The sequence below is a fragment of the Anas acuta genome, chromosome 4, assembly GCF_963932015.1.
Source record: "Anas acuta chromosome 4, bAnaAcu1.1, whole genome shotgun sequence".
Taxonomy (NCBI): domain Eukaryota; kingdom Metazoa; phylum Chordata; class Aves; order Anseriformes; family Anatidae; genus Anas; species Anas acuta.
This window is the reverse complement of record NC_088982.1, coordinates 42,066,583-42,092,266: the sequence shown is the minus strand read 5'-3', so window position 1 is coordinate 42,092,266 and position 25,684 is coordinate 42,066,583. Positions and strand designations below refer to the sequence as shown.

The following is a 25,684-nucleotide window of genomic DNA, read 5'->3' as shown; positions in this document are numbered from 1 at the left end:
AGGCCTCAGATAATAAACAGTTTGTGAGCCACCAGGCAGAGTAGTCACTGGAGATGCTGAAATAAAGAAGTCTCAGCCATGAAAAACGGCTCTTACATATAATTATGGAAGAGTAGGTAAGTCTTCAGAGGCCAGAAAACAGCAGAGCCAAGCCAGAACATAAAGAATGAGATCTGCAAAACAAGAAACTCAACAAAATTGCATACAGCACTCATGTCAAAACTCAGAGATAAAAGCAAAAAGAACTAAAATCACAGATACTTCTAATCAGAGCAATCTGATACTATATTTGATCCTCAGTATGCTAATGGCACATAATTAAGCAAGAGGAAGTGTTTAAGTAATCTGCTTTCCAGCTTTCCCTCCCTTTGGGACACCTTTGAGGGACCTGAATTTCAGAGAAAGGGGTGCTAAGCACTCTCTGACAGCCAGATGCTTTGAAGGCACATCAAGCTGCATATTCAGAAATAAATATCACACACTACCAGTTATTTAAATGCTGAGATCCTCTGTTCAGTGGCATATTTTGCTCAATGGGTAGAAGATAGTGTTTACAAAATGCATAGTTATGAACTGTCCTGCGATCCTGTCTTCTAGCTTTTAATTGGGCCTTTGTAACAAATACTTAACAGGCTTAATGCAGTGTGTCTGTACGAGTCGAGGAGAAGGCATAAGGTTTTATGTGTAGCCGTGCAAGAACATTGCATAGTAAGTACATAAAGTAGGTTCACACACAAGACAGGACAAGCATTGGGGTGATCTGAGGGAATTCTTCAGTGCTCTGACCTGGACATGACTTGGTCTCAGAATCACTGCTGTGTCTGAAACCTGTGGTTCATTGTATTTTGCTTATTTACTGAGCACCTGCTATACCTTGCTTAAAAACAAACAAACAAACAAAAAACTTAAATGTAGCGACGGTAACACTGCACACAAATTGAGCAGGAATCTGCTGCTTCTGTTGTGGTTATTATATTGTCTAAAACATCAGTCCACTTACTGCTTCATTGCCCTTTGCGGTGAGATTAGATTCCATTCATAACTCTAAAGACGAGCATTAAAAATGTCTCCGCGTATATCATTAAGATGCACATTTTTGCAAAAAGCCTGTAGGAATATCTTCAAAAATGCTGGCAAAAGTTCTTCAAGAATATGAAATAACAGCTCTATGAGCAAGAGAAGGATTTCTTTTCATAAGGATTTCTGAGTAGCTTTTGGGCTCAATCTTCAGTGGTGGCTCACAGTTCGCAGCAGAGATGGAAGCAGTGGAAGTGTTTTTATGCTGCTTGTATGTTCTCTCCTCACCAGCTCCTCAGGGTAGCCAAGGGTCAGTTTGGCATCTACCCCGAGACAGAGCAGCCCCCGTTTGCTCAGAATTTGGCTGTTTCAGGAAGTTCCCCAGGGGCTTATCCTGTTTTCAGGAGAGAGCATGTAGGTTCCAGCTGTGATCTTTATTCTGCATCTGGGTGGGGGGTGAAAGAAAAGAAAGCCTTCCCTGGGCCTCTGGGAATTTTCCTTCGCACTGTGGAAACCTTGATTATCCAGCTGGGCAGACATTCAGGCAGCTTCCAAAATTTTGCCTTAGACTGAGAAAGATTAGAGATACTAAATCTGAAACTATCTTTCCTTAATTTCTTCTAAACTTGGGTTAGAATATGCCAGAGATGAGATGCCTTATTGAAACTTTAGTAGTTTGGATTTCATGTAAAATCTGATGAAGATAAAGCTATAAACTAAAGACTAGTAGCTATTTTATTTAGGGTTCTTGAAGTGACCTTCTTAGTGAATGTATTTCAAATCTGATTTTTCCATGGAAAAAAAAAAAAAAAAAAAAAAAAAAAAAACGTGTAGAAGTTTTGTGGCATATCCCTAACTTACAGACAAAGCAAAAGACACTGTCACATTTTGGCCTTTTTGTTGTTGACCTACACTCAAACATGACAGAGCTGTTATTTCAAGTTAATATATGGCTTATGCAAATGCTGCTATAGCGTATTGTCACAAACTGGTGTAGAATTTTCATAACAAATAGAACTGTAAAATGTGAGATCAAGAGTCCCATCATTGTACAAACACCTGATGTGTCCAAACGGTGAAAGAAAGGAAGGTTAAGTTGTGTGAGGACTGTTGAATATGAACAAGTAAATGACAGAACTTGCTAAGCAGAGAAATACTTATATTCCCTTTTAGTTTTCTTATCCAAACCATAAAAACCCTGCTCTTTCCTTACAGTGCCATAGTCTGAGTGGACTCTTTACAAGCATATAAAATAAATTCTGCTTCTCATTCATAACTCTACCTATCTGTAAAGACTTTATTCAGAGAAACCTACCTGTTCGATGTACTTCCTGTAGTTCATTTAAGGCTCCCATTTGTACTCATAAAGATTCATTCTTGCCCTGAATAATATATATGGTATATAGGAAGGAGAACCAATTGTGGCTTTTACAATCTGAATTAAACAACTTTGTCTGATAACAGAAGCACTGTCTCATTTCTAACCAGGCCATAAGCCCTAAGGGTCTTGTATGTGTGCCTTTATTTATTTTTGCCAAATTGTCCTTCAAGGATCTGAAAGCCAAGTTAACCAAGCTGACTGAATTGTTTCTCTCTGCCTGCTCACAAAGACTGAAGCAGGCGTAGGCATAATTGTATTGAAGCAAATACCCGTCCCTAAACTTACTCTAAAATGCAACTGGGTGATCTGTCCTTTTCTCAGTCCCACCTTCTAACCTTCCTCGTCGAGAGAGTTCATCTGTTATGTGTGGCTCCTACAAATGCCTGTGATTAATAACTACCATGATTCATTAGCCTGTGTTGTTTGCATTGTTTCCCAATGGGAGCATTTGCTGTCTAGGGATAGTCCATGATTACTCTGCCTCGTGGAACAGTAAGATGCTTTCAATCTAATGTGCTGTCCATGTTTTAGCATAAAATAATATTAAGGCATCCACATAATGGAACCATCTGAAGATCCATTTTATTAAGCAGTGAAAGAAAATGTGCGTGTGTTTGTATGTGCGAGGGAAACATAACCAACAAATCTCTTTTACCAGAAACATAATTTCCATAAACGTTTCACTTAAAGGCACGGCTATTTTGGGGTGCAGTTATTTGGATCCAAGGTTGAAAAAATACTCTGTGGTCAATGTCTTACCTGGCACAATTAGCTTGCTCAAATTGCATACAGCCTACTCAAAATAAGAAAAGCAGGAAGCAGAGGCAGGTTCATGGTATGTATTCCATTCCACTTGGCACATATTTATTTTAAATGCAAGCTACCTTCAAGTACAAAGCCGTAGTGCTCTTAAAAGATTACTGTTTCAAGTTACTCCACATACCTTAACAGAGGCATGTAACCTTTTTACATTATATGATCAACTTTTTGACAGTGCAGGGCCAGCACAGCTAATGGAATAATAGCCTGCAGGGTCCAGCTAAATGATATACGAATATAATCAACCTTTGTGATGACTATTCAAAAGTAATCCCTTTAGCTTTCAACTGCGACATATATTTCAACCAGGCAAAGCCATATGAAGAAAATCTCTGCAGACTCCACTGATACAATATGGCCTTCATATCCCCACAGTGTGTTTGCTGCTCACAGTGAGTTTTAAATTTAAGGTAATGGCTACTGTATATTCATGTGAGCATAGAACAATACCTTTGATTTGTTGGAGAAATGTTACATTAGCTACCAAGGGTCCTATTCAGTAAACTTTGACACAACCCTTATATATGGTTTACTGCTTATGCTAAATGGAATATGCCTGATAAAAATGCTCTGCATGCCCAAATTGTACAAATTCATTAATCTTTATATTCATAAAACCTCCAAGTACAACTGCCTCCATTCCAAGTGAACCTAGTCAGGATACATGGCTAAACATGTGGGCCCCATCTGTTTTTTGAAAAAGCATTGCATCGATTTTAATTTATCAAAACAGAAAAAAGTAGGAAAATCTACAAGTGTGGGACGTGCCTGTGTTGTTGAGTCATATTATTTGCTGCTGCATCTTTATTCCTCCCCCATTACGTCATACTACAGACTATACAACTGAAAATAGCTGCATGACCTTTAAAATGCAAGTAGCTTTTAAATGAGAATAATAGATTGTAGCTCATCACCAGCAGGATAATCTAGCGCACCCTGTCATATCATGGATAGGATGTAAAGAATGCAGTGAGATTTTATTTTTCTCTCTTTCTTTTAGGACAAAAATACAGTATTGGCTAGCAGTGAGCCCAAATACATGAGGTTCACTGTATAAAAGGAAAACAGATATAAAAACACTGCCATAAATTACTACTCCTGCATGTACAAAACAGTAAGAGTTCACTCACATTAACAACAGCTGCAAATGTGTTGTTGGTTGCATATGTACCTAAATATATTTAAAACATGTTCCTGACTTTTGATGCGTTATATTATAATATTTTATGCCACCTTAGCAAGCTAGCTATAAGGGAAAAATGGGAGAGGACACAGACTTTTCTCCTGTTTGCTTGCCATGTCTCTTCTTGAGTGCACAGACATTCAGGGCATCCTCAGCATGCTGCAGCAGGGAGTTCCAAGAGTGAGATGGCAGTGCATGAAGAACCTCTCCTTCGTCTCCAAACTCATCACCTGCCGTTTTCTTTGTATCTTACCTCATTCTTTATTGGAAAAAACAGTTTCTGGGTCACCTTCTGTTTGTTACTCTCATTGTCACTTCTCTTGTCATCAACTCAAAACATTGCCTTTTTTTTTTCTTTTTTTTTTTTTTTTTTAAGAATTTTCAGCTCCCCAAGCCATGCTTCTTTATCAACTTATGGAGCTTTTCAGTGGAGTTCTAGTTTAATAAAGTCCACGTGTCTCTGAAAAATGCCTTGGATTTGAATGCTTTCTCATCTCATGGGCATGCGGTCTTGGGATCTGTTACATTTCCTTTATAACCTTTTGATAGAATGGTACCTAAAATTCTTGTCCTCTCTGAAGCCAGTGATCATTCTGAAGCCAGTAGGTTCGGTCTTTGTAACTGCAGCTTTCATTCTTTCCTACGACTTCTCACTAATTACGTTGTGTAAAGGACTAACAGCTCTGCTTGAACTTCTACTATAGAAACATAATGAAATAATGAGATTTTTAGAAGTGTAACAATTTCTTACATAGAGTCATGTAAACAGCAAGAACAACAGAGATGCCAATTCTTTCTATGCTGAAAATGTGACTGGACAATTTTTAATTATGTTTTATCAACAGCAGTGATAATATGTCAGGAACATCCTATTATGATTAATTGTATTTACATACTATTAATACATATTAATGCTTAGCGCTGCATTTTACCCAACACAATGAGACAGAAGGATGCTAGATGGTGTGATCTGTGGTGGTTTACATGTATTATCATTATGAATATGAGATGCTTTTATTGTTCCCACTTAGCACAGGCCTAGCAACCGCCAAGAAAACATCTATGGCTCAGTATTCTGTTACTTACCCTTGATACACTTCATATTTGCTGGGAGGGTAGAACTGTTAATCAGACAGTGACAGTTTGGTGTCCAAGTGTGAAGGCAAAAGGCCAAAAGGTGCACGAGAACAGCAATTTATGCTGTAATTCCCTGTCTGTCATGCACATCTCCACTGGGTTTTGTATGTGTCAAAGCATGGAAGATACGTTGCTGTCAGAGACACACTTTCAAGTGTATTTCCTTGCAAGTACATCTGGTACTATACATACATGGTCACATGTTGGGCTTGAGGCACCCACTGGTCTTGCACCGCTTCTTCAACGTTGAGGTTCCACTGGGAAGAACATTAATGCTATCCTGGTGTAAAGCTGGGATGGGACAACATAGTTCAGACCCTATGGCAGCACTGGCAAACTGTATGAGGCTCTCAGCTGCTTCAGTGAATTAAATCAGAGTGGTCTCTCCTGGCCGTATCCTGAAAAACTAGACCTTGTTTGCGAACTATGAAGCCCCTGCCAGTTCTGTAATCCAGAGCTGTATCTTAGGTAGCTAAAGTCGTATCTGTTGTCTAGGATTTCCTTCTTTTGTGACTTTTTACTGTCTTACAACAGTGCTCTAAGTCCAAAGCACTAACACACTTTCTTGTTTGTTTGTTTTTGTAATAACAGAGCTTGATAAAGAAACAAGTGATTCAGAGCCCCTGTGAGCCTCTTCCAGAGACACGAATTCTAGGTAATTCCTGGTACAGTATTTGCTCTAAATCTGTATGCTTTTTTACTAATAATATAATGATTTTCATAAAATGTCATTTGGTATCAAAATTTAACCTGATTTTGACGGGTAATTGTATATCAGCTGGTTTACTTTGTCTAAGTAACAATATTTTTCTTGTTCATAAAGGAACAAATTCACACTTCCTTCACATTTTTTACTGTTTTTCCTGTGTTTGGAATTTAATTGCCTTTGATCCTGTAACTGCTTTTAATTTAAAGAAAAAAGCCTTTGAGACAAAAGCAAATCTATTAACCAGATGCTGAAGTCAAACATAAAATACGTAGATATCAGCAAGTATAAACTTACAACATTTGGTATTTGTTATTTGCCTTTTTTCATTACAGAGAACACCTGCTTGCTTACAGAGAAGCTGATAGATGTCTATTATAAAAAGTGGAAGATCCTTGAAGACTCACGTAACAAAGTAAGGATTTTGGTGGAAATTCTGTCATTTAAGTGGGTACACAGTGGTGCAGTATAAATACCTGAGAGCTCTAAGTTCTTGTCTGTCTAAGGGTGGCCTCATCATTTTTATGAAAAGTAGCTAGTGTCATTGACATAAATACAAAAGGAAAAGAATAATACAGAACAGGATGTCTGTTGTTTGTGCCACTAATGCTTGTTGTGTTCCAAAGTGTCGAGATCCTCCCATTAAGATACCAAACATCCTTTATGCCTGCTGAAGTAAACGTGAATCCAAGATGCTCAATACCTTGGAAGATCAATTTCTAAATGTCTGGAATATTTGCTTTAAATCCCTAATTATTGTCCTATTCAGGAAAAACAAACAAACAAAAAAACTACAAGCTTGATGCCTTATATCTAGAACTATCAGTGATTTTTAGCTTCTGTGCTTAACAGTTGTGGTTCAACAATGACCTGAACAGAATAGATCCAGCCTGGGTGGCCCACTGTGGTGCAGTTTTGATCTTGTCTATAATGCAGGTCAGACCCAAACACAACTAAGTTTCTTTAAAATCTGGTTGAGCACACTTAAGAAACTGCTGAAAATCTGTACAACCAAAGCATTTGAAATGCCATTGACTGTCTCAAGTGAAACATCAATCTATAGGCACAGCTGAAATGAGTATATTTAATAGTGAAAGTGCATCTAGCAGAATACCTGTATGTCACCATTTCAACACGGAAAATGAAATTTCCCTTTTAGTAAAGACTGTGTTCATTCACACAATCTGGAAAAGTAAAAATCTGCTTGGACTCTTTCTGATAAATAATCTGAAGCCCCGATTGTAGAGGGTGTGTGGAGAATTGTCTCCTGTTTTGAGGTGCTGACATTCCTGGCTGTGTGTTCCACCCATCACCCGCAGCAGTCTGACTCCTGTGGTCTTCACCATTCTCAGGGGGCATTTCCCAGCCACTGTCACTGCTGGCCCCAAGAACAGTTAAAGGACAGAAGGTGGTGGTTATTGACTCACAAAATATATGCCGAGGCAGGATTTGGAACCTTTGGATTTTATTTAGGAAAATTCATGCAAGCTTTTTTAATTCCATATATTAGAAAATCTTTCTTTTGAGCTACATAAACAAAGCATTATGAATCCCAATAATTGATCTTTCCTGTCTTTAAACGGAGGTTTCCGGAGTCAGAGTTTGAAGCAAGGTCCATTAGACCTGTAATCAGTTTTTATGACAGTCTTTGAGCAAGCAATAGCTTTTGCTATAGTAATAACTCAATTCACTGGTTTTCTTCAGGGTTGCGATTTGAGTAACTGGTTGACATGTGACAATAGGATTTCTCCCTGTTAAGGCATGGTGAAAAATACATCATTAACTAGCTCTTATTAGATCATTTTTGATGAAGATGCTGTGTGCTTACAATGTAAACAAATACCTGTAGCAATACTTTTATTCTTTTACTTAGAGGTCTTTATTTTCTGAACACAAGGCTCATGACAACGATTTTAATTTAGAATGTTTCTAGAAGGATAAAAACTTGTATACAAATGTTCCTACACAAAATTATGCACATACTTAAGCATACAAATTTACTGAGTGTTAAAGAAGGCAAACATTTAATGAATACAAGGAAGGGGAACAGGACCATGAGTTAAATATAAACAATAACAGTATACACTTTACCCCTCATATTTTAATGCTGTTGATGTGAAAGACTAAAAGTACTAGAAAAACAATACAGCAACTGGAAATAACACCTGAAAATCACATTAATATGCAAACTCTTCTAGTCCTGATAAAACATAGCAGAGCTTCTTTAACATGATGCTGATTTTAGATATTTGTAATTTCTTTTATCAGAAAGTTGTTGAAAAGAATGGGGTATGTGAATTTATCATTCATAGTGGGGAAAAAACATATAAAAAATATTGTATACCAAGCTGACATTCTAGAAAAGCTGATTATCATTTTTTCAAGGGCAAGCTTCTAAATTCTTATGGGTTTTGAACCTTATGTACATTTTTACAACAACCAAAAATTATATGTATGCATCCCAAAAGTTGTTACGCATCTATATTAAATAGCATCCGTGATCATCAGTATTCTTTGCAAATCTGAACTCATTGCTAAGTGATAAGTTTTGTATGCTGGTGAGAAAATGGTCACAAATTCTTCCTCTAAAGCATTAGCTCTCCCATACTTCTGAAAAATACTTGTTAGTCACAAAGCTTTTAATAAAAATAAGGGGATTTTTATCATCCTATAATGATGCAAATACAAGCTGTGTTCTTCAGTCAGGAAGCTCCTGGATAAAATGTTGTTTATTGAGCTAAATGTACCTGCCTCCCATCCCAGTAACTATTTGTCTGACGAGTAGCTGTCTGGCTGGCAGCATGCAGCTATTGTTCTGCTCCTTGCGGACTTTTTTAGTGGAAAAACAATGGCTGTGCTTTCCACTTCCAATCAATGGGGCAAGGTGGTTAGACAGAGAGTAGTTCCGTACATTATAATTTGGATGGGTTCCTGGATTGAGCCTCTCGGCTGTTAGAAACAGTCAGAGCTCCGTGGCTAGCGGACAGGCCTCATCCTAACATCCCACATGCTCCGGCTGAAAGCACGGCTCTCACCACTGCTTGGCTGTGCTAGTGACTCACCACTGCTTCAGAAGGATCGCCACTGACTGAATTACCAGTGCCTCTTCCAACGCCACTTGTCTTTGGTGATCTCTTGCCAGACATAGTCCTGCTGCTCAGATACTCATGAGATCAGAGCTCCAATTAGTTCCAATTAGGGAACTTTGGTTCTTCCTCTCTTTATGTGAGGGAGACTGTGATTTCTTTAAGGAGCTCCTCATATGGAACAGAATCTTTTTCTGCTCTGCCGGGTTCATTATCATTGCTACTGTTCCTCCACGTTTTTCTAAAAAGCCTCTAATTCCCTTTCCTTCAAAACATTATGATCAGAAAAGAATACTCATGAGAGAGGTAGAACCAAGTTGCAGGCTTTTCTGTGCGCTAAGAAATTATAGGAATAGTTGGCTTTAATGAAGTTAGGAAAGCAGGTAAATCAATGTAGATCGTAATGCCAGTTGTCTGTTTCAAAACAGAGACTTGTCAAACACATTATAGCAGATCAGACTCTGAATAGTTCTGAAGTGGTAATATTGATGTCTTTAAAATCTGAGTAATGCGTCTGCCTGTGGTATGTGAGACCTCGCAATTAAGACTGCTTTTGGAATAGGATTTTAGAAGGTTTTGCTGTTAGATGTATCTGATGGTATTGATTAACAATTCCTAGCAGAGGGTAAGCTTGTACCTCAGAAAGGATTCTGTTTATAATTATGAAAAGCATGTTTTCTAATCATTAATAAGGTATATCTTGTTAATTATGATGATATATAAGGTATTTCACCATTTACCTGTGAACCCATTTGGAAAATTAATGTTTGAGTCACAGAAAGGTCATTGCTATTCTGGAAGGGATCCAATCATCTCTAAATAGACCATCCAAATGTAGACTAAGAAATACACTATATATAATTACCTAGAAATAGATGGAATAAATAAGATTGATGGTAGATATTACTAAAGCCACATTTTAGTTTCCTGCTAGGAAAAAGTAGACTAACTGAAAGAAACAATAATATACATGTAAAAATGCAAGAAATAGGGTAAAGTCATAATTAGGTATGTAAGACTTGGCTATTACATGAGGTCAGAACTCAGCAGCCTTCAGAAATGGTGTACATCAAGGATTTTGTCTTGAGATTTCATGAAATGTTCCTGAAGACAACAACTACAAAGAAGAGAATGAGGACTTTAAAGAAAAAATAAAACTGTGTCTTGTTTGACATCATTTCTCTATAATATCTTTGTATTTTCTACACGTATGCCTACAGGTAAATAAAATGTGCTGTCTTTGAAGGTAAACAAATAAACATGTTAATGAATATTTCCATGTCTGAGTCTTCTTTTGACACAGGCATATTGCTGAAGAGTGATCCCGAGCATAAAGAAGCCCAGCAGCTATGAAGGTAAAGCACATTGCCAGGAGTTTAACTTTAGGAAATAAACTTCTCCTTCTAAACATTTAAGGTTTACTTTTAAATGTTAAAGCATAAAAGTCCAATATAGCTGTTGGTTAAACGAGCTCTCAAGATCATTTAGCAGAGGAGAAGAAAGAGAAAAAGGTCAAAGTGTGTCTTTGATTGAAAGCCTACTGTTGAGTCCCAACTCATCTGCAGGACAAAGTGAGTGCCAGATTCATATATGCTTGCTGCAATGCTGGCTGGCAGAAATTAATCTCCATGGGTGAGAAAGCAACTTAGTAACTGAAACCCCTGGTCCCTCTCTGTGTTGAATTAGTAGGTTTGTTTCACCGAGGTTAACAATGAAGTTACCTGTTTGTTTTACCACCAAGTGAAAGGCAGACAACCTTGAGACGAGCAGCTTCCAAGCACAGCTAATCCAGGTGAGATCCGAAGGGCTGGAAAGGGCCCTGTCTGCAGTCTGTGGGAGCTGAGAGTGTGCAGACCCTGAAGAACCACTTGGTTCTTTGTAGAGTGAGACAGGAGAAAAAGGTCTGAAGTTGTTCCAGCAGCTATCCAGTCTCCCAATCAGCTCTGCAGTTTGCCTATCTGTATGGGTAGACAGAAGAACAGTGAAGAACAGATTTTCAGTAGCACACTGAAGACCCAGAGGCTGGGGGCTTGTGCATCTCAGGAGGAGCATCTGAGAGCAGCAGTAGCTCCTGGCTCCCAGTTGGCTCCAAGCTGATATCTCCTACCCCAAACAGAGGTAAGCCTTGTCTCTGGGGGTCAGCTGCTTCCAACACCAGCTTTCGTACCTGGCACGAGTAGTCTCCAACTAGGGAAGCACATATCCATATACAGAGATATAGCATATCAGGAAGGTTCCTGCCCCCTACACTGTGACCCATTCTCTCACAGCGTTGCTCCCCGATCTTCCTGAACTGTGTCAGAAAACATTGCTCCATCTGGCCACAGGATCACGGTTTGCAAATGATGTGTCTTGAACCTGGACTTGACCACAGTGGTGCTTCTAAGAGCATCCTCAAAGAGCCCTCCCTGAAGCATGGTGTTTAAAGTTATTTTCTCCAGTTTTCTTTCATAAGAGTTGTCTGCCTCCCGGCTCCTCAGCATCGGTTGGCTCAGAAAATTGGACGCTCTCCCTTTCCACGTGAGTACTGGGAAATCACTCTCCCTGACATTGCTGTGTGCTTTCTGGGCAAACCAGGCTCATGCCAGGCTCACAGCGCAAATTAAAACAAAAAGTATTTATGATAAGGGAAGTTCAGGATTACCTGGCTTCTGTCTCCAGGCCTCGCTCTACCACAGCAGGCCCTTCAACTTTTATGCTCTGAATTACAATGAGCTTTCACTTGTGTGGAGCCGTGATGCTCTCAAAGGAGCTCTGTGGTATTAGAATATTTTGATGAATTAGAGCCTTTGCTTTTACTTCGCCTCTCCCAGCCTCGGTTGTGGGAGAGCGATATCACCACCAATGCACTCGCGTTTTGCAGCGCATTTGGCAGAAATGGCTAAACAACTGCTCGAGATGGGGACAGTTAATCAGAGGGAGGTCAGGATTTATGGCGCTTTGAATTCTTCCCGTCACGCTGAAACCCAGCACTAATATCCTTGAGCCACGTGAGGGGCAGGGAGGGGTGCGAGTCCCCTTGCCAGGGGCAATAGCGTGGATGATGTGCACCGAGCCAGGGGAGAGCAGGCGCCCATGCAGGCCTGTACAAAGTAGCTGCTCCTGGAAGACTGGAGGCTTCCAGGGCTGGCCGCAGCTCCCTTGGTGGCAGAGGCTTGTTTTTAAGCGGTGGCTGCGTACACAGCGTGCCAACAAAGCGCTACAGAAGCAAGGCAGGCAGAGTTGTGTCAGCTGTTGTGTGGTGTAAGGGGAGGAGCCCCATGTACGCCTCATGGCCTTGCCTGCAGGGCAGCTCCACAGCCGGGGCTGGGAGCCCTCGCACAAAACCAGCCTAGGCCGAGCCAGCTCAGGGGTGGCTGGCACAGGGAGGAGAGATGCCCAGGATCACGGTGAGTACTTTAAGTGCATTAGGAGCCCGTTGGACTGAAAGGTTTTGGGGCGAGGAGCCATCTGTCACCTCACCCCCGTGCACCGGCCCTGGCCGGCACACGTGCACACCACAGCGCCTCAGAGCAGGCGAGGTTCAGTCGCTGCTGCTGGCTGCGGTCACTCACTCTGAGTCCTGCTCCAGGCTGTTTTCCTCCTCCTTCCTGACTAGAAAATCGCAGCGTAGTGGAACCTGCCTGGAAAATCACTTCCTGAGGCCACCTGTACTGGGAAGCTTGGTAGTTTATGCAAAGTAAATGAAAGCCAGGCTGTGAGGGAAGTAAATGAAGAAAAAAATTGAACTAATATATTTGCAAAAAGTATGCTTGTCTTAGTCACTCCCTCTGCTTTTCCCAAATCCCTCACCCCGCTGTAGGGAGCTGCGGTGTTTCCATCAGTGAGACAATACACTGCCCCTTGAAAGCTGCTGGGTTTAATCTCACCGTCAGATGGTGTGATTCATTTCTGCAGTCCCTGTTGTACATTTCTTAATATCAGACATGAGTGAAATATCTGCAGGACTGTAACTGAGAGTGGAGTTAACTATTTTTTCAAAGGAAAAAAGATGCTGGAAATATATAGTGGCCCTCGTCAGCTGAAAGAGCATGTGAAACCTGTGGCAGGCTCCCGAGCTGCACTGCTGCAGCCTGCTGAGCCTGTGGTGGTATCAACTCAGTGAGCCAGGAGGAGGCTTTCACACCTCAAAAATACAGCTGGGTGGGTTCAGCCAAATCCCAGGCATAGCTCAGGGCACTTGTGTGAACACTTGCCTGTGTTCAGGTACTTTGAATCTCTACCTGTCAATTATTTTCAACACCTTTGACATGCAAGTGTTCATGGTGAACCTATGAGGAAAGCTTAGTTCATGGTTTAACGTGGTTCTGCCATCTTCAGCTGTTCTTTTGCATCCCTGGGCGATAATCACCTATTTCTGGGGGAAGTGCTTTTCATGTGATTTTCTGTTTTGTCATGACTGGTTCCTTGGTTAGGAACTCGATCCTCTTTTCTCACACTCTTCCACGTCCAAACTGGGAGACGTTTCTCCTCAGAAAGAGCAGTCAGGCATCGGGACGGGTTGCCCAGGGAGGTGGTGGAGTCACCGTCCCTGGGGTATTTAAGGAAAGGTTGGACATGATGGTTAGGGACATGGTTTAGTGGGTGACATTGATAGTAGGGTGACATTGATTGTCCACCTGTGTCTTCTCAATGTTAATTAACATGGGGTTCTGCAGAAGCTTTCCCCACCCCTCACAAAACATGCCAAAAAATGGCATCTGCAGCAGCATCTTCATGAGGAACCAGGCTTCCCTGACTGTCTGACGCTTCTTACTAGCTGAATATGAGTCACATCTCCAAAATGATTGTGCTGTTGTTTGCATTGCTGGATAGAAATTAAACTGTTCAGTACTGCTGAGAAGGGAGGTAAGCCATCGGCATTGTACACATGGAAAGTGGGTAAGTTCTGTTTAGTTGTGCTTATTTTCAACTTCACAGCTGGTGTGCCCAGTGGTTTTCAGGTGTCAGAAAGCTGTGGGATAGTAGCACGTGTTCTACATTGAAATAGCCTGGGGTTTTGGTCTACCTGCTTCATAGCCTTCCTCCGCTGTTAACCTGGTACACGTGCTGAGTGAAGACTTAGTATAGATGAGAAGATCATCTGCACTGAGCTATTTCTAATTAAATTAATTAGCTGATTAGTAAAAGTTACACTATGCCCTCGAGACAAACGAAGGTATGCCCAGGGAGACACTGATCTCTGCGTACCAGCACTCAGCTGACTGCCTGCCAGGCTCTGCCCTTGGGGAACAGACCTCAGCCTGCAGGTCTGGCTCTGGGGCACGCCACCGGGTCTGAATATCAGCCACGAACTGGTGATGCTTTTATCCAGTATCGTTCACAACTGCCTCCCCATTAATTCGCTCAGCCTGGAAGCACCCTGGTGTCTCCTTAATAGGGGTTAGCATTATTTATAGCAATTTACAGGTGTGCTGCTAAAAGACCAAACTGTAAATCACCTCCAATGTTGTGCCGTGATGAAGTGCCTCTACATTATTTAACAAATTGTCCCAACATGACTGAATGGTGGGTGCACAATGGAGAAACTTGCCACAGAAATGCAATGCTGAAAAGGCCACAATCCTGTGCGTTTAGTTTAGGGTTGTAATTGCGATTGACATTCTTCTGGGGGTTTTGTACTCCAGGAGTATTTTCAGGTTTAGAAGAGGGGAGTGCTCCTGACCTGGGGTTGTCAGCGGGGCAGCACAGTGCCTAATGCATGGGGCCGTGTCAGACAGCTGGCCTCGCAGAGGTTGTGGGCACAAAAAGGAACCGGCTGCACGTATGCATTTCGGTTCCAGCCCACTGCCTGGAGTGTGCAGGAGCAATGTTGTTTTACAGTGTGTGAGAGTGATTCTGCCTCGCCAGAAATAAGATTGAGATGCAATGTAACGCCAGCCAGAAGCGCTCTGAGGTACCTCGAAATAAAGAAATATACATGCTGTGAGATGTTGGTCCATCATAGTTGGCCTCAGCCTGAGCACAGCACTTCCCTGGGTCGAGGGAAGGCTTGTCATTTCTAAATGATGAGAGAGCGGAGAGCAGGAGCAGCGCCTTCTTCCTAGAAAGCCTGTTCTGAAACCGAAGCACAGTAATTGTTATATTGCTCCTTTCTCTGGTCCTTGCAGGTGTTTTTCCTCTTTCAGATGTGCAGGGTGCTGTTATGTGCTAAATGGCTTCTGGTTTTCTTTACTCAGCCTCAGACAGTTTTGTCAGGCCCAGCTGAAAGGCCCCTGCCTGTCCTGCAGCTCGGCTCGCCTGCGGGGAGGTCTGGCACGAAGCTGAGCTGAGCAGCCTGGGCACCACGGGGCAGGAAAGCGCTGGCGTCTGGGGACACCACCAGCCTTGGGGAGGGAGGGATCTGGGGATTGGAAGGGGGTTTGGAGGTCCTGCTTCCTTCCTCAAGGATCAGGCTTTGCAGGTGTGTGAATTGAGGGGTCTTTTCTAAGGATGCGAACCAAGTAGCCCTGGTGATGTATTCGCTGCTTTTTATGGAGTAAATTTCAGGGAGTTTGTTTGCAATTTAACCTTTGAGTTGTCCTGGTTAAACCTTAACATCAGTCAGAGCTCTCCTAAAGCCAAAGACCCTCTAGAGCTATTGGTGAGAGTCCTTAAAGCACTCCTAAGGGAAAAGGGGCAGGGTGAGGACAGCCGTACCAGGAGCTGTCCCAGGAGCTGTCCCGGGGCAGAACAGAGCAGACGAGGTTCCTCCAGCGTCGGACATTTCCCCTCATGGCCACGTCTCAGGAAGGCCAGTGGGGTCGCACCGTGTGTGCCTGCCTGCCTGCATGGTCGTGCCTCTCTCTGCCTCTCCCCACCTCTGTTTTTAAATCCTCTGGCCCATTTCAAATAAGCATAACAGAGAGGGAAAGGGCTTAAACGTGACTGCATCCCCACAGCCCTTGTGCAGTGAGGCAGCTGACAGCAGGGACAGGCCCCATGTGTGCCCCACACCAGGGAAAAGGCAGAAAATCACACACGTACCTGCCCCAGGCAAGAGATTTTATTAATGCCCCGTCCCCGAGAAAAGCAGGGGTCAGAGTTTGTGCCTTATTGCACGCCCGAGAATCCAAGCAGAAGGTGTGAATCCGAGGGGAAATCGCCCTCCTGGGCTCCAGCGCTGCTCGGCCTCCCCGCCGTGGGCTGGGAGAAGCACAGAATTGCCAGGAAGGCCCAGAAAAAAAAATGTAAAACTCTGGAAAAAGTCTTTAAAAAAAAAGCAGAAATCAACCAAAGCATCCAGTCCACTGGGACACGGGTTAAATACACTGCCACTCACCTCTGGTGCATTTTTTCCCCTTTCCTGCCCGCTCTCAGCCGCGCTGTGCCCCTGCTCTGGCAGCGGGCCCGTGGCTGCGTAGGGCGGCTCGGAGTGCGTGCAGGGCCCCCCAGCACACCGGCACCACCGGAGCCTGGCGGCTGATGCGTTTGGCAAAGCTGCATGAAGAAATAAAGGGAGTGAATGAAAATGTCAGCCACATAAATATGCCACGAGAAGTTTGGGCTTTGGATGCGAGCACTCGAAGCGAGACAGCTTTGGGACAGCAAGGCAGGGAGCGAAATTTACACCCCGGCGAGCTGCCAGCGGGGCAGCAGCTCCCCCCCCCAAACCGGACCCAGCGCACCCAGAGCAACAAAACCCATCAGGGGTCGCCTGCACAGGCGGGGGTGCCCCCGGGTGCCCCCAGCCCCGGGCCCGGGGGGGGACAAAGGCTCCCAGGGGTGTCCCCGGGGGCAGCGCCGGGGGGGACTCTGCGGGGCCCGGCTGTCAGCGCCGCCCCCCCGCAGCCCTGCTTAGCGCTCTCATTACCGCCTCGTTGCTTTCGCCCGGGGGAAGGCGGCGGGGGGGCGCGGGGGGCTCCCCGCAAGCAGCCCGGGGGGGCAGGAGGTGAGGATTTGGGGCAGAGCCGCGGATGCTCCCGAGACCGCTCCCTCGATGGGGGGGGGGGGGGTTGGTGCACCCCGAAAGGGGAGCCACGACCCCCGGGGGGGTCCCCGAGGCCTCGGTGGGCGGGGGGGTGCGGGGGGGCCCGGCCCCTGCCCGCTCCTTCCCCCAAACTCATCTAAATGCCATCAATAAGGGAGCGCTCTCCTTAATGAGCTCTCAACTTTAAAGACTTGAAGGATATTAACAAGCCGCTTGACAAATGGTGCTTAGAAGCACATTAAAGACGCTGCTAATGGAGCGCATAATGACGGCTAATTTTCGATCAGATATAAATTAGAGCCCCAACAGTTATTTGCCTTAAGGACTTTATGGAAATGAGCCCGCTCCGGATAAGCGGGGAGGCGAGGCCGGCCCCTGCGCTGCGCTGCGCGACGCCGGGCGGGGAGCGCGCAAACTGAGCGCAAACTGCGCGCAAACGGCCCCGTGCCCCTGCCCGACGGCAGGAGGAGGAGGAGGAGGTCGAAGGCTCCTCCTGGGGCAGGGCCCAGCGGCCCGGGACGCGTTTTTCGTCCCCTGCCGTTTCTCTTTGGGATTTTTGAGCCAGGGGAGCGGGATGTTGGTGTTGCCGTTTCTTTCTTCTTTTTTTTTCATTTTTTTTTCGTTTTTTTTTTTTTTTTTTTTTCTTCTCTCCGGCAACAAGTGCCTCGAGCGGGCCCAGCCCTGGGGGAGGCGAGGAGGCACCGGGGGCTCCCCGAGCAGCCCCCTCCCCGCCGGGGGGTGGGGGGAATTATCCCGGCCGCGACCACGCGGAGTTTTCTCGGGGATTTTTCCCCCTCCCTTCCCTCGCTCCCCGGCCTCCTCCTCCTCCTCCTCCTCCTCCTCCGGGCATCCTCCTGCCCCAACAGCGGGGACAGTTGCTGGCTGCCCCCTCCTCGGTTCCCGCACCCAACCACCCGCGTTCCCCGGGGGGCACAAGCACCACCACCCCCCCCCAGCGCCTCCCCTGCGCGGGATTTGCGTGGGATTTGCGCGGCGGCCCCCACTCACCCTGCGCGGCCCCGGGGCTGGGGCTGCGCCTCCGCCTCCTCCCTGCGCGCCGGCTGCCCCGCTCCATCGATTTGTCCCTGGAAAAACGCGGCGCGCTCTTATAGCAGCCGCCAGCAATTAATATTGCATTAACCCTATTAAATACAAAAAAAAAAAAGGGGGGGGGGAGGGCAAAAAAAAATCGGCAAGGCCCGGAGTACCGCGCCCTCGCGAAGCCATCTATTATTAACGAAAGGGTAATTGGGGAGCGGGGGGGTGTCGTGGGGCAGGGCAGGGAGGCACGGCCGTGACAGCGCGCCGGGAAGGACGGGGAGCCGGGGGTGGCTAATATTTAATTTCAGGGCTGTGGTTTTCTAATTCGAGATTAAAAGCAGTCACGTCTTTGAAGCCAGACACTTGGTGTAAACGTACAGTTAAAATATTCCATCCCGCGGTCCCCAGGCAGAGCTCCGCTACTCCCAGGCTTCATTAAATTTTAATTATCATCCCAGACTGGGGCGAGGGAAGAGGGGGAAGACCGTCCACCTAATTGCGAGGGAGGAAGGCGAGGAGGACGCCGGCAGCTCTGCCCTCCCGGAGCGCGCCCGGCGGCTCGGGGCCGCGCCCGGCCGGGGCAGGGGACCGGGGGCCGGGGGCTCCCGGGGAGCGGCGGAGGGGGCCGGGGCTCCCCGCGGGGCCGGCAGCTCATTGTCCCCAAAACAAAGCGCACCGAGCCCGGGGGGCTCCGGCAGCCTCCGCCCCGCCGCTGCCTCCCCGCTGCCGGGGGGCTGCGGGCGGCGAAAGGTGGGGAAAAAATAAAAATAATAAGGAAATTAAAAAAAAAAAATAGAAACCCAAACGAAAGGCGGCTGCTTTCTGCCTGTTACCACCTCGCCACTTAATTTTATTTCCATTCTCCCCGCGTGGAGCGGGAAGCCCGGCTCGCAGGGGAGCCGCCGTGCGCCTGCAGACGGGGGATGTCAAGCGGAGACTCCCCGTGCAAAGTTAATTTCAATTCCCGAGGAGGATTTCGCCTTCTCGCTCGCTCTGACCCGCAGTAATTAGCTGAGATAACTAATGATTACTTACTTATTCCTTGTAATTATCTGGATTTAATAATTCGCTGTGTAATTTATTAATTCGCCCCTAATAGCCTGGAAGTGAGCGGCTCGCCGAGCAGGGCGAAGCGAGGCGGCGGAGCTCGCTGCCCGCCCGACGCCCGTCCCCGCCGCCGGCTCTGGGCTCTGGGGGTCCCCCCGGGTCCCCCCCCCGGCCGATGCCGCCCCCCGGAGGCCCCCCCGGCCCCCCCGGCCCCGGCCCCGCCGCCCCCCTCCTCCCGCAGCCCCTCCGCACACCCCGGGGGTTGCGTGATCCCGGCCCGCTCCGCCGCGGGGCTCAGCGCCAGGACAGCGCCTGCCCCCCCTCCTCGACCCTCCCCGGACCCCCCTCGGACCCCCTCGACCCCAAACCCCCGCTCCCGTCCCCAACAGCCCGGCGGGGGCTGCGGGCAGGGGAAGGCGCCGCCACCGCCACGGCCGGAGCCGGGGGCTGCGGGGCCCGGGGGGGCTCGGAGGGGCCGGGGACGGGTCGGGGGGGCCGGGGGGGCACCTCGCCGTGCCCGGGCGGCTTTGAAGCTGCAGCTGGAGCTGGTGGCAGGGCGGAAAGATGAATATTTACGAGCGCTTTGCGGAGCATCTCCGCTCCCCTCCCCGCCCGGCGTCGGGTTTCCCCGGCTTTTGTGAGCGCCGCACGGTGAAAGCACTTTTTTTTTTCTTTTTTCGCCTTTTCCCAGCTTTATTTATCTAGAAATATTTATAGGTAATTCTTTTCTTCGCGACGCCAGAAGGAGCCGCGCAGGCTGCGGGGCCGGAGGGGACCGGGGGTCCCCCGTGTGTCCCCCCCGGGGCGGGGCGGGGAGGGGGCGCGGAGCTGGCCGGGGGGCGTCAAAGGGGGGGTCAGGGGGGTCTGGGGGGGTCGGGAGCGCGTCCGCGCCGCGCTCGTCCCCCCCCTGCCCCCGGCCGCAGGATGCGGGAGAGGATTTCGATGGGAAAAGGGGAGAGGATGGGGTAGGGGGGGGCAGAAAGAAGCAGCAAACGCGCCGTGCCAGTAAAACGTTAAAATCTTTTTTTTTTTTTTCTTTTTTAATGAAAGACGATTCAACACCATTGAAAAATAACGCGGTACAGGACTAGAATAAATAAACCTATTGCCCGAATAAATAAATAAATAGGAAAAAAAGGGAAATAAATTAAAAAATAAAAAATAAATTAAAAAATAAATAAATTTTAAAACAGGGAAGCGAACCAAAGCAACGAAATCGGGTCATGTACAGGACTTAAGACTGGCAGCAGTCTCAGCTAGAACAGCAATACAGCGAAATCTGTCCGAGGAGGTCCAGGTGCGCGCCCACCCCCACTATTTACAGCGGCCGGGAGCGGGCAGTGCCCGCGCCCCCCCCGCGCCCCGAGCAGCGGCACCGCGCAGCCCCCGCAGCTCCCCGCAGCCCCTCGCCCTGCCCTGCACACGGCTCCCCCGCGGAGACGCCTCCCCAAAAAAAAAGGGGCCACCCTCGGCGGCCCGGTACGGCCGTGGAAGGCGGCGAGAAGCCGGCGGCCCGGAGAAATGCGGGGCTGGTGGAGAAATAACGGGGCCGGGGCGGCTCCGGGGCGCTGCGCCCCAGCTCCGGGGGGAGGCGAGCAGGGGGCGAGCCGGGGTCCCCCCCGCGCCCCCAAATCTCTGTGCAAGGCGGAAAACGAGGGCAGGAGGAGGGGGGGAGCGGCTGGGGCCGGGCCGGGCGCTGCGGGGCAATTTACAGCCGGCCGAAAGGGACGGTCGGGAGGCGAGGAGAGAAGCTCACGTTCAGAAATCCTACCAACACAAAATGTTTGATTCTCACTATCCTTTTTTTTTTTTTTTTTTTTTTTTTTTTTTTACTTTTACCAAGACTTAGATTAAAGAGGTGCAATTAATTCGAATGAGCACGAAATGAAGTTGCTAGAGAGAGAAATTAATAATTTACAAGGGGCTGCTTGGCGGCAATCTAATAACAGCTTTCGGGGAGCGGTGAACACAGCGGGGTCGGCTCCTTCCCCGAGCGCTGCGGCTCCCGAGGAGGACGGGGAGGGGGGGTAGTAACCACAGTAAAAATATATATATATATTTATAATACGCAGTGTAAATGCAGAAAACCCTGCCATCTGTTTTTTTTTTTTCTTTTATCATTATTATTATTTAAATCAAAATACTTTAGAGGCGTCCCTCGCGGCGCGAGCCTCAACTCTGGATTGCGGTCTGGGTCCCGAGCCCCCGAGCGGGGCCCGGGCGGGCTCGGGACCCCCCCAAATCCCCCCAAAACCCTCCCTAACCCCCCCCCCCACTCCCCACCCCCCTACCGCGGCGGTACCTGCCGGCCGGGGCGGCCCCCGGCCCCGCGCCCCCTGCGCTGCCCGTCCCGGGGCCCGGCGGCGCGGGGTGGGCGCGGGGCGGCGGCTCGGGGTCAGATGCCGGCCGAGTACTTCATGCGCTTCTGCTTCTGGCGCTGGTTGCAGAACCAGACGCGCACCACGTTCTTCTTGAGGTCCAGCTTCTCGGCGATGGCGGCGATCTTCTCGGAGGAGGGCCGGGGCTGCAGCGCGAAATAGGCCTCGAGCGAGCGCTTCTCCGGGGCGGCGATGGAGGTCCGCTTGCGCTTCTTCTCGGCGCCGCTGAACAGCTCGGGCTTGGCCAGCTTCTCGCGGTGCGACTTCTCGGCCTCCTCCAGCCAGGCCTGCAGGATGGGCTTGAGGGCGATCATGTTGTTGTGGGACAGGGTGAGCGACTCGAAGCGGCAGATGGTGCTCTGGCTGAGCGAGCCCACGCCCGGGATCTTCAGGTTGGCCAGCGCCGAGCCCACGTCGGCCTGGGTCACCCCCAGCTTGATGCGGCGCTGCTTGAAGCGCTCGGCGAAGGCCTCCAGGTCGCGGGGGTCGGCGTCCACGTCGCTCACGCAGCCCATGTGCGCCGGCAGCCCGTGCCCGTGGGCCATGCCCAGCGCCGCCGGGTGCATGGGGTTCATGCCGGCCATGTGCGGAGCGTGGCCCGGCGTGGAGACCACGGCGCCGTCGGGCCCGGCCATGGCCCCCAGCGCCAGCCCCGGCGTCAGGTGCTCCAAGAGTTCCCCCTCCAGCGCCTGGTGGGGCTGGTGGTGGTGGTGGTGATGGTGGTGGTGGTGGTGGTGGGCGCCCGACAGGGCGGACGGGTGGGAGATGGGCACGGAGGACGAGGAGGCGGCCGAGGTGCAGGGGATGGTGTTCATGGTGTGGTACGTGGCGTCGGGCTTGAAGGGGCTGTGGTGCGGCGGGTGGTGGTGGTGGCTCTTGCTCGGGGAGACGATGTCCACGGCTGCCAGGGCTTCGGCGCGGGCCAGCAGGCTCTCGTCCAGACCGCCGAATATATTGCTCTGCAATTGCAAATAGAAGGCGCACATACCGCTCAGCGGGGAATTCGCCTCCCCGCGCGCTCCGCCGTGCCACTAAAACCTTCCCCGCATGTTAAAAAAGAGATCCTGGGGGGGGGGGGGGGGGGAGGAAGGAAAGGACGGGGAGGGGGGGAGAGGATGGGAGGGGGGGGAGCGGGAGAAGGAGCGGCACGGGGAGCGAGGGGAGCGGGCGAGGCGCGGGCTGCCACGGGCGCGCACACGGGCGGGCACACGCACACACACACACACGCACACACACACACACGCACACACGAGCATGCACACGCACGCCGGCCGCCCCACGCCCCGGCGGCCCCACGCAGCGGCCCCAGGTCATAAAAATTCATGGGGGCGCCGAGCCCCGGCGCATGCATAAGTTGGGCGAGCGGCCCGGCGCCGCCGGGTGATTTGCTGCGTGGCCATGAAAAAATCATCAGGCGGCTCCGGGGGGCCGCCGAGGGGCTCCCCTTAAAGCGGGGCGGCGGGCACCTACCGGAGGGGTGGGCAGGCAGCCCCGCCGCATCGCCTCCGCGCCGCCGGAGCCGCCGGAGCCGCCGCCGGAGCCCGAGCCCGAGCCGGAGCCGCCGCCGGAGCCGGAGCCGGAGCCGCGAGCGGCGGAGCCGCCGGTGCCGGTGCTGCTGGGGGGGCTGGCGGCGGGGGCGGCGGCGGAGGGGCAGGGCGAGGCGCTGTGCAGGGCCGAGTACTTGGCTTCGTGGAGGCCGCCGCCGCCGCCGCCGTGGGGGAGGCCGAAGGGCTGCTTGCTGCTCAGGGACATCATCATCGTGCTCGCCGCCGCCGAGGAGGGCAGGGGCGCGGGGCCCGGGGGCCCGGACCCCCCGGAAAAGCCACAGGAGCCCCGCCTGCACCACCACCACCCCCCACCTCCCGCGGAAAGGAAAAAAAAAAAAAAAGAAAGAAAAAAAAAGAAAAAGAAACAAAAAAAGCGAGAATTTTTTTTAGAAAAGGAAAAATTTAAAAAAATCCCTCTCGGCCCCCAGCAGGGCGGCCGGGAGAGGCGGCTCCGGGGACGCGCGGGGGATGCTCCGGGGCTGCTCCGGGGCTGCGCGGGGTTTGCGCGGGGTTTGCGCGGGGTTTGCGCGGGGCTGCCTCCCGCCCGGGCGCTCGCCGCCGGCCGCCGCCGCCTCCGCTCCGGCGCCGGCCCTCGCCGCTCGCCAAGTGCCCTCCCCGGCGCCGCGCCGGTGGGTTTTACTCGCTCCCCTCCCTCCCCTCCCCTCTCGGCTGTCACCGCAGCCCCGCTCCCCGCCGAGGGCCCTGCGCGCCTGCCTCCTCCTCGGCCCCGGCCCCCTCCCCTCCGCCGCCCCCCCGCGCCCACGCCCACGCGTGCCCCCCGCGCCGCGCACCTCCCGGAAAGGGGAGGGCGAAGGAAAAGGAGGGGGGGGATTAAAAAATAAAAATTAAAAAAAATAAAAAGAAGAAAAAGAAGAAAAAGAAAAAAGCGCCCCCACCCCGCCTTCGCCGCCCCCAAATCCGACCTCCGTTAGGAAATAAAAGGCGTGAAATAAAAGGCAGGAGGGCAGGGGCCCGGCCGGGCTCCCTGCGGAGCCCGCACCGGGGATGCGCAGCGCGCAGCGGCCGCGGACCGGGAGCCGCCGGGGGGAGGCGCGGAGCGGCCGCCGGGGCTCCCCCGGGGCTCCCCCGGGGCTGGGGGGGTCCTCCCGCAAAGAGCAGCGCTGTCCCGGCAACTTCCCGGCCGAAAGAGGGGGGAAAATTAAATCGGGAGAGAGAAAGGGAAGGGAACCGGGGAAGTCGGGTTTAGTTAAGGTGGCCGGGTGCGTTTCCGTGAATTTTCGCTTTGCGCCAGGAAGGTTAAAATAAGTGCTTAGGTGTTTAATTTCTCACCTAAACAGCAGACTTGGTAATTTTAAGGGAAATAAAAAAAAATTGCATTGTATCAGCTCTCACTGTCGCCAGCTCGGAGAAATGAAATAAATCAAAGTTAAAAGCTTGAGTATCATTTAATTATGGTGCGAATAGCGCTTGGAAAGAAGTAGAACAACATCTCTAAACAAATTATGGCCGGGCCAGGAAGGAATTATTAGATTGAAATTTCATTTAGGCTCGGGAGACACAGCGCTTCAATATGTAATCTGTTATGCCTCATCTGATTTGTATGCTTAATTCAGCTTGACGAATTTATTAGTTTTCATAATAGTAAAAAAATTGAGCAGCACTATGGGCTAATGCATTGTGTGTACTATAAATTGTATGTCACCGTTGAAAGGCTGAAGTCTATAGAAATCTTTTATTAATGACAACGCAGGAAAGAGGATTTTCTTGCAAGCCTTTAAGGAGTTCGTGCCAAACCTCCGCGCTTCGCGTCTCAGTAGGCTATTAACATATCGTCATACTAATTAGGCTACTTCGTGAGTGATATAATTTCAAACTTTAAATTATGTTCTAATTAACAAGGGTTGTCCGATTTGCTTAATCTTCAAAAGCCTTTTGGCTTGTCTAATTAGCCCAAACTATCGAGCCCCTCCAACGCCTGACAAAAGTCCGCGGCCGAGCTTGCCTGCCTCGCCGCCGGACCCCGTGCGAGGGTCGGGGACGGCCGGGGGGGGCGGCAGGGCCCGACCCCAGCCTCTGCCCCCCCGACCCCAACCTCCGCACCCCCTGCCCCAGTCTCTGCCCCCCCGACCCCAGCCGCTGCCCCCCGCGCCGCGCCGGGGGCTCTGCGGCGGCCCGGCGGGCGATGGGGGCATCATTCCGGTTCGGGGAAAAAATAGAGAAAAAAAAAAAAAAGAAAAAAGGGGGAAAAAATGAAGGCAAACGCCTCGTCTAGGCGCGGAGGTCCGGGGGCGGGCAGCCCAGCGGGGAGAGGGCTCCGTGCGCCTCGCTCCGCGGCTCAACTTCGGCGGCCGGATCGGGCGGGCCGGCACCTCCCCGCGGCGCGGCTGCAGCCCCTCCCGCCTGCAGGGTAATTACGGGCGGCCGTTGTCCTAATGCATGCTGTCACGGGGGAGAGCGGAGGACGCATATCGT

The 25,684-nt window shown here is 49.7% G+C and overlaps 2 protein-coding genes across 2 annotated transcripts in view; one reads left to right on the top strand and one right to left on the bottom strand.

Annotated features, from left to right (window-relative positions):
* Positions 1–10,583, top strand: part of TTC29 (tetratricopeptide repeat domain 29) — a 277,281-nt gene extending 266,698 nt beyond the window's left edge. Inside the window, exons 11-12 of the mRNA XM_068680902.1 lie at positions 6,129–6,192; positions 6,579–10,583. Coding sequence (XP_068537003.1) covers positions 6,129–6,166 — 38 coding nt within the window. The 3' untranslated portion in view covers positions 6,167–6,192; positions 6,579–10,583. The remainder of the gene's footprint in view (positions 1–6,128; positions 6,193–6,578) is intronic.
* An 11,035-nt stretch (positions 10,584–21,618) lies between these two features.
* On the bottom strand, positions 21,619–23,959 carry POU4F2 (POU class 4 homeobox 2). Its single transcript, XM_068679319.1, has 2 exons — positions 23,175–23,959; positions 21,619–22,663 (listed from the first exon to the last, which is right to left on the bottom strand). Exons 1-2 carry the CDS (start codon positions 23,460–23,462, stop codon positions 21,722–21,724), a joined length of 1,230 nt encoding a protein of 409 aa, XP_068535420.1. The 5' UTR covers positions 23,463–23,959; the 3' UTR covers positions 21,619–21,721.
* Positions 23,960–25,684: the final 1,725 nt, after the last annotated feature.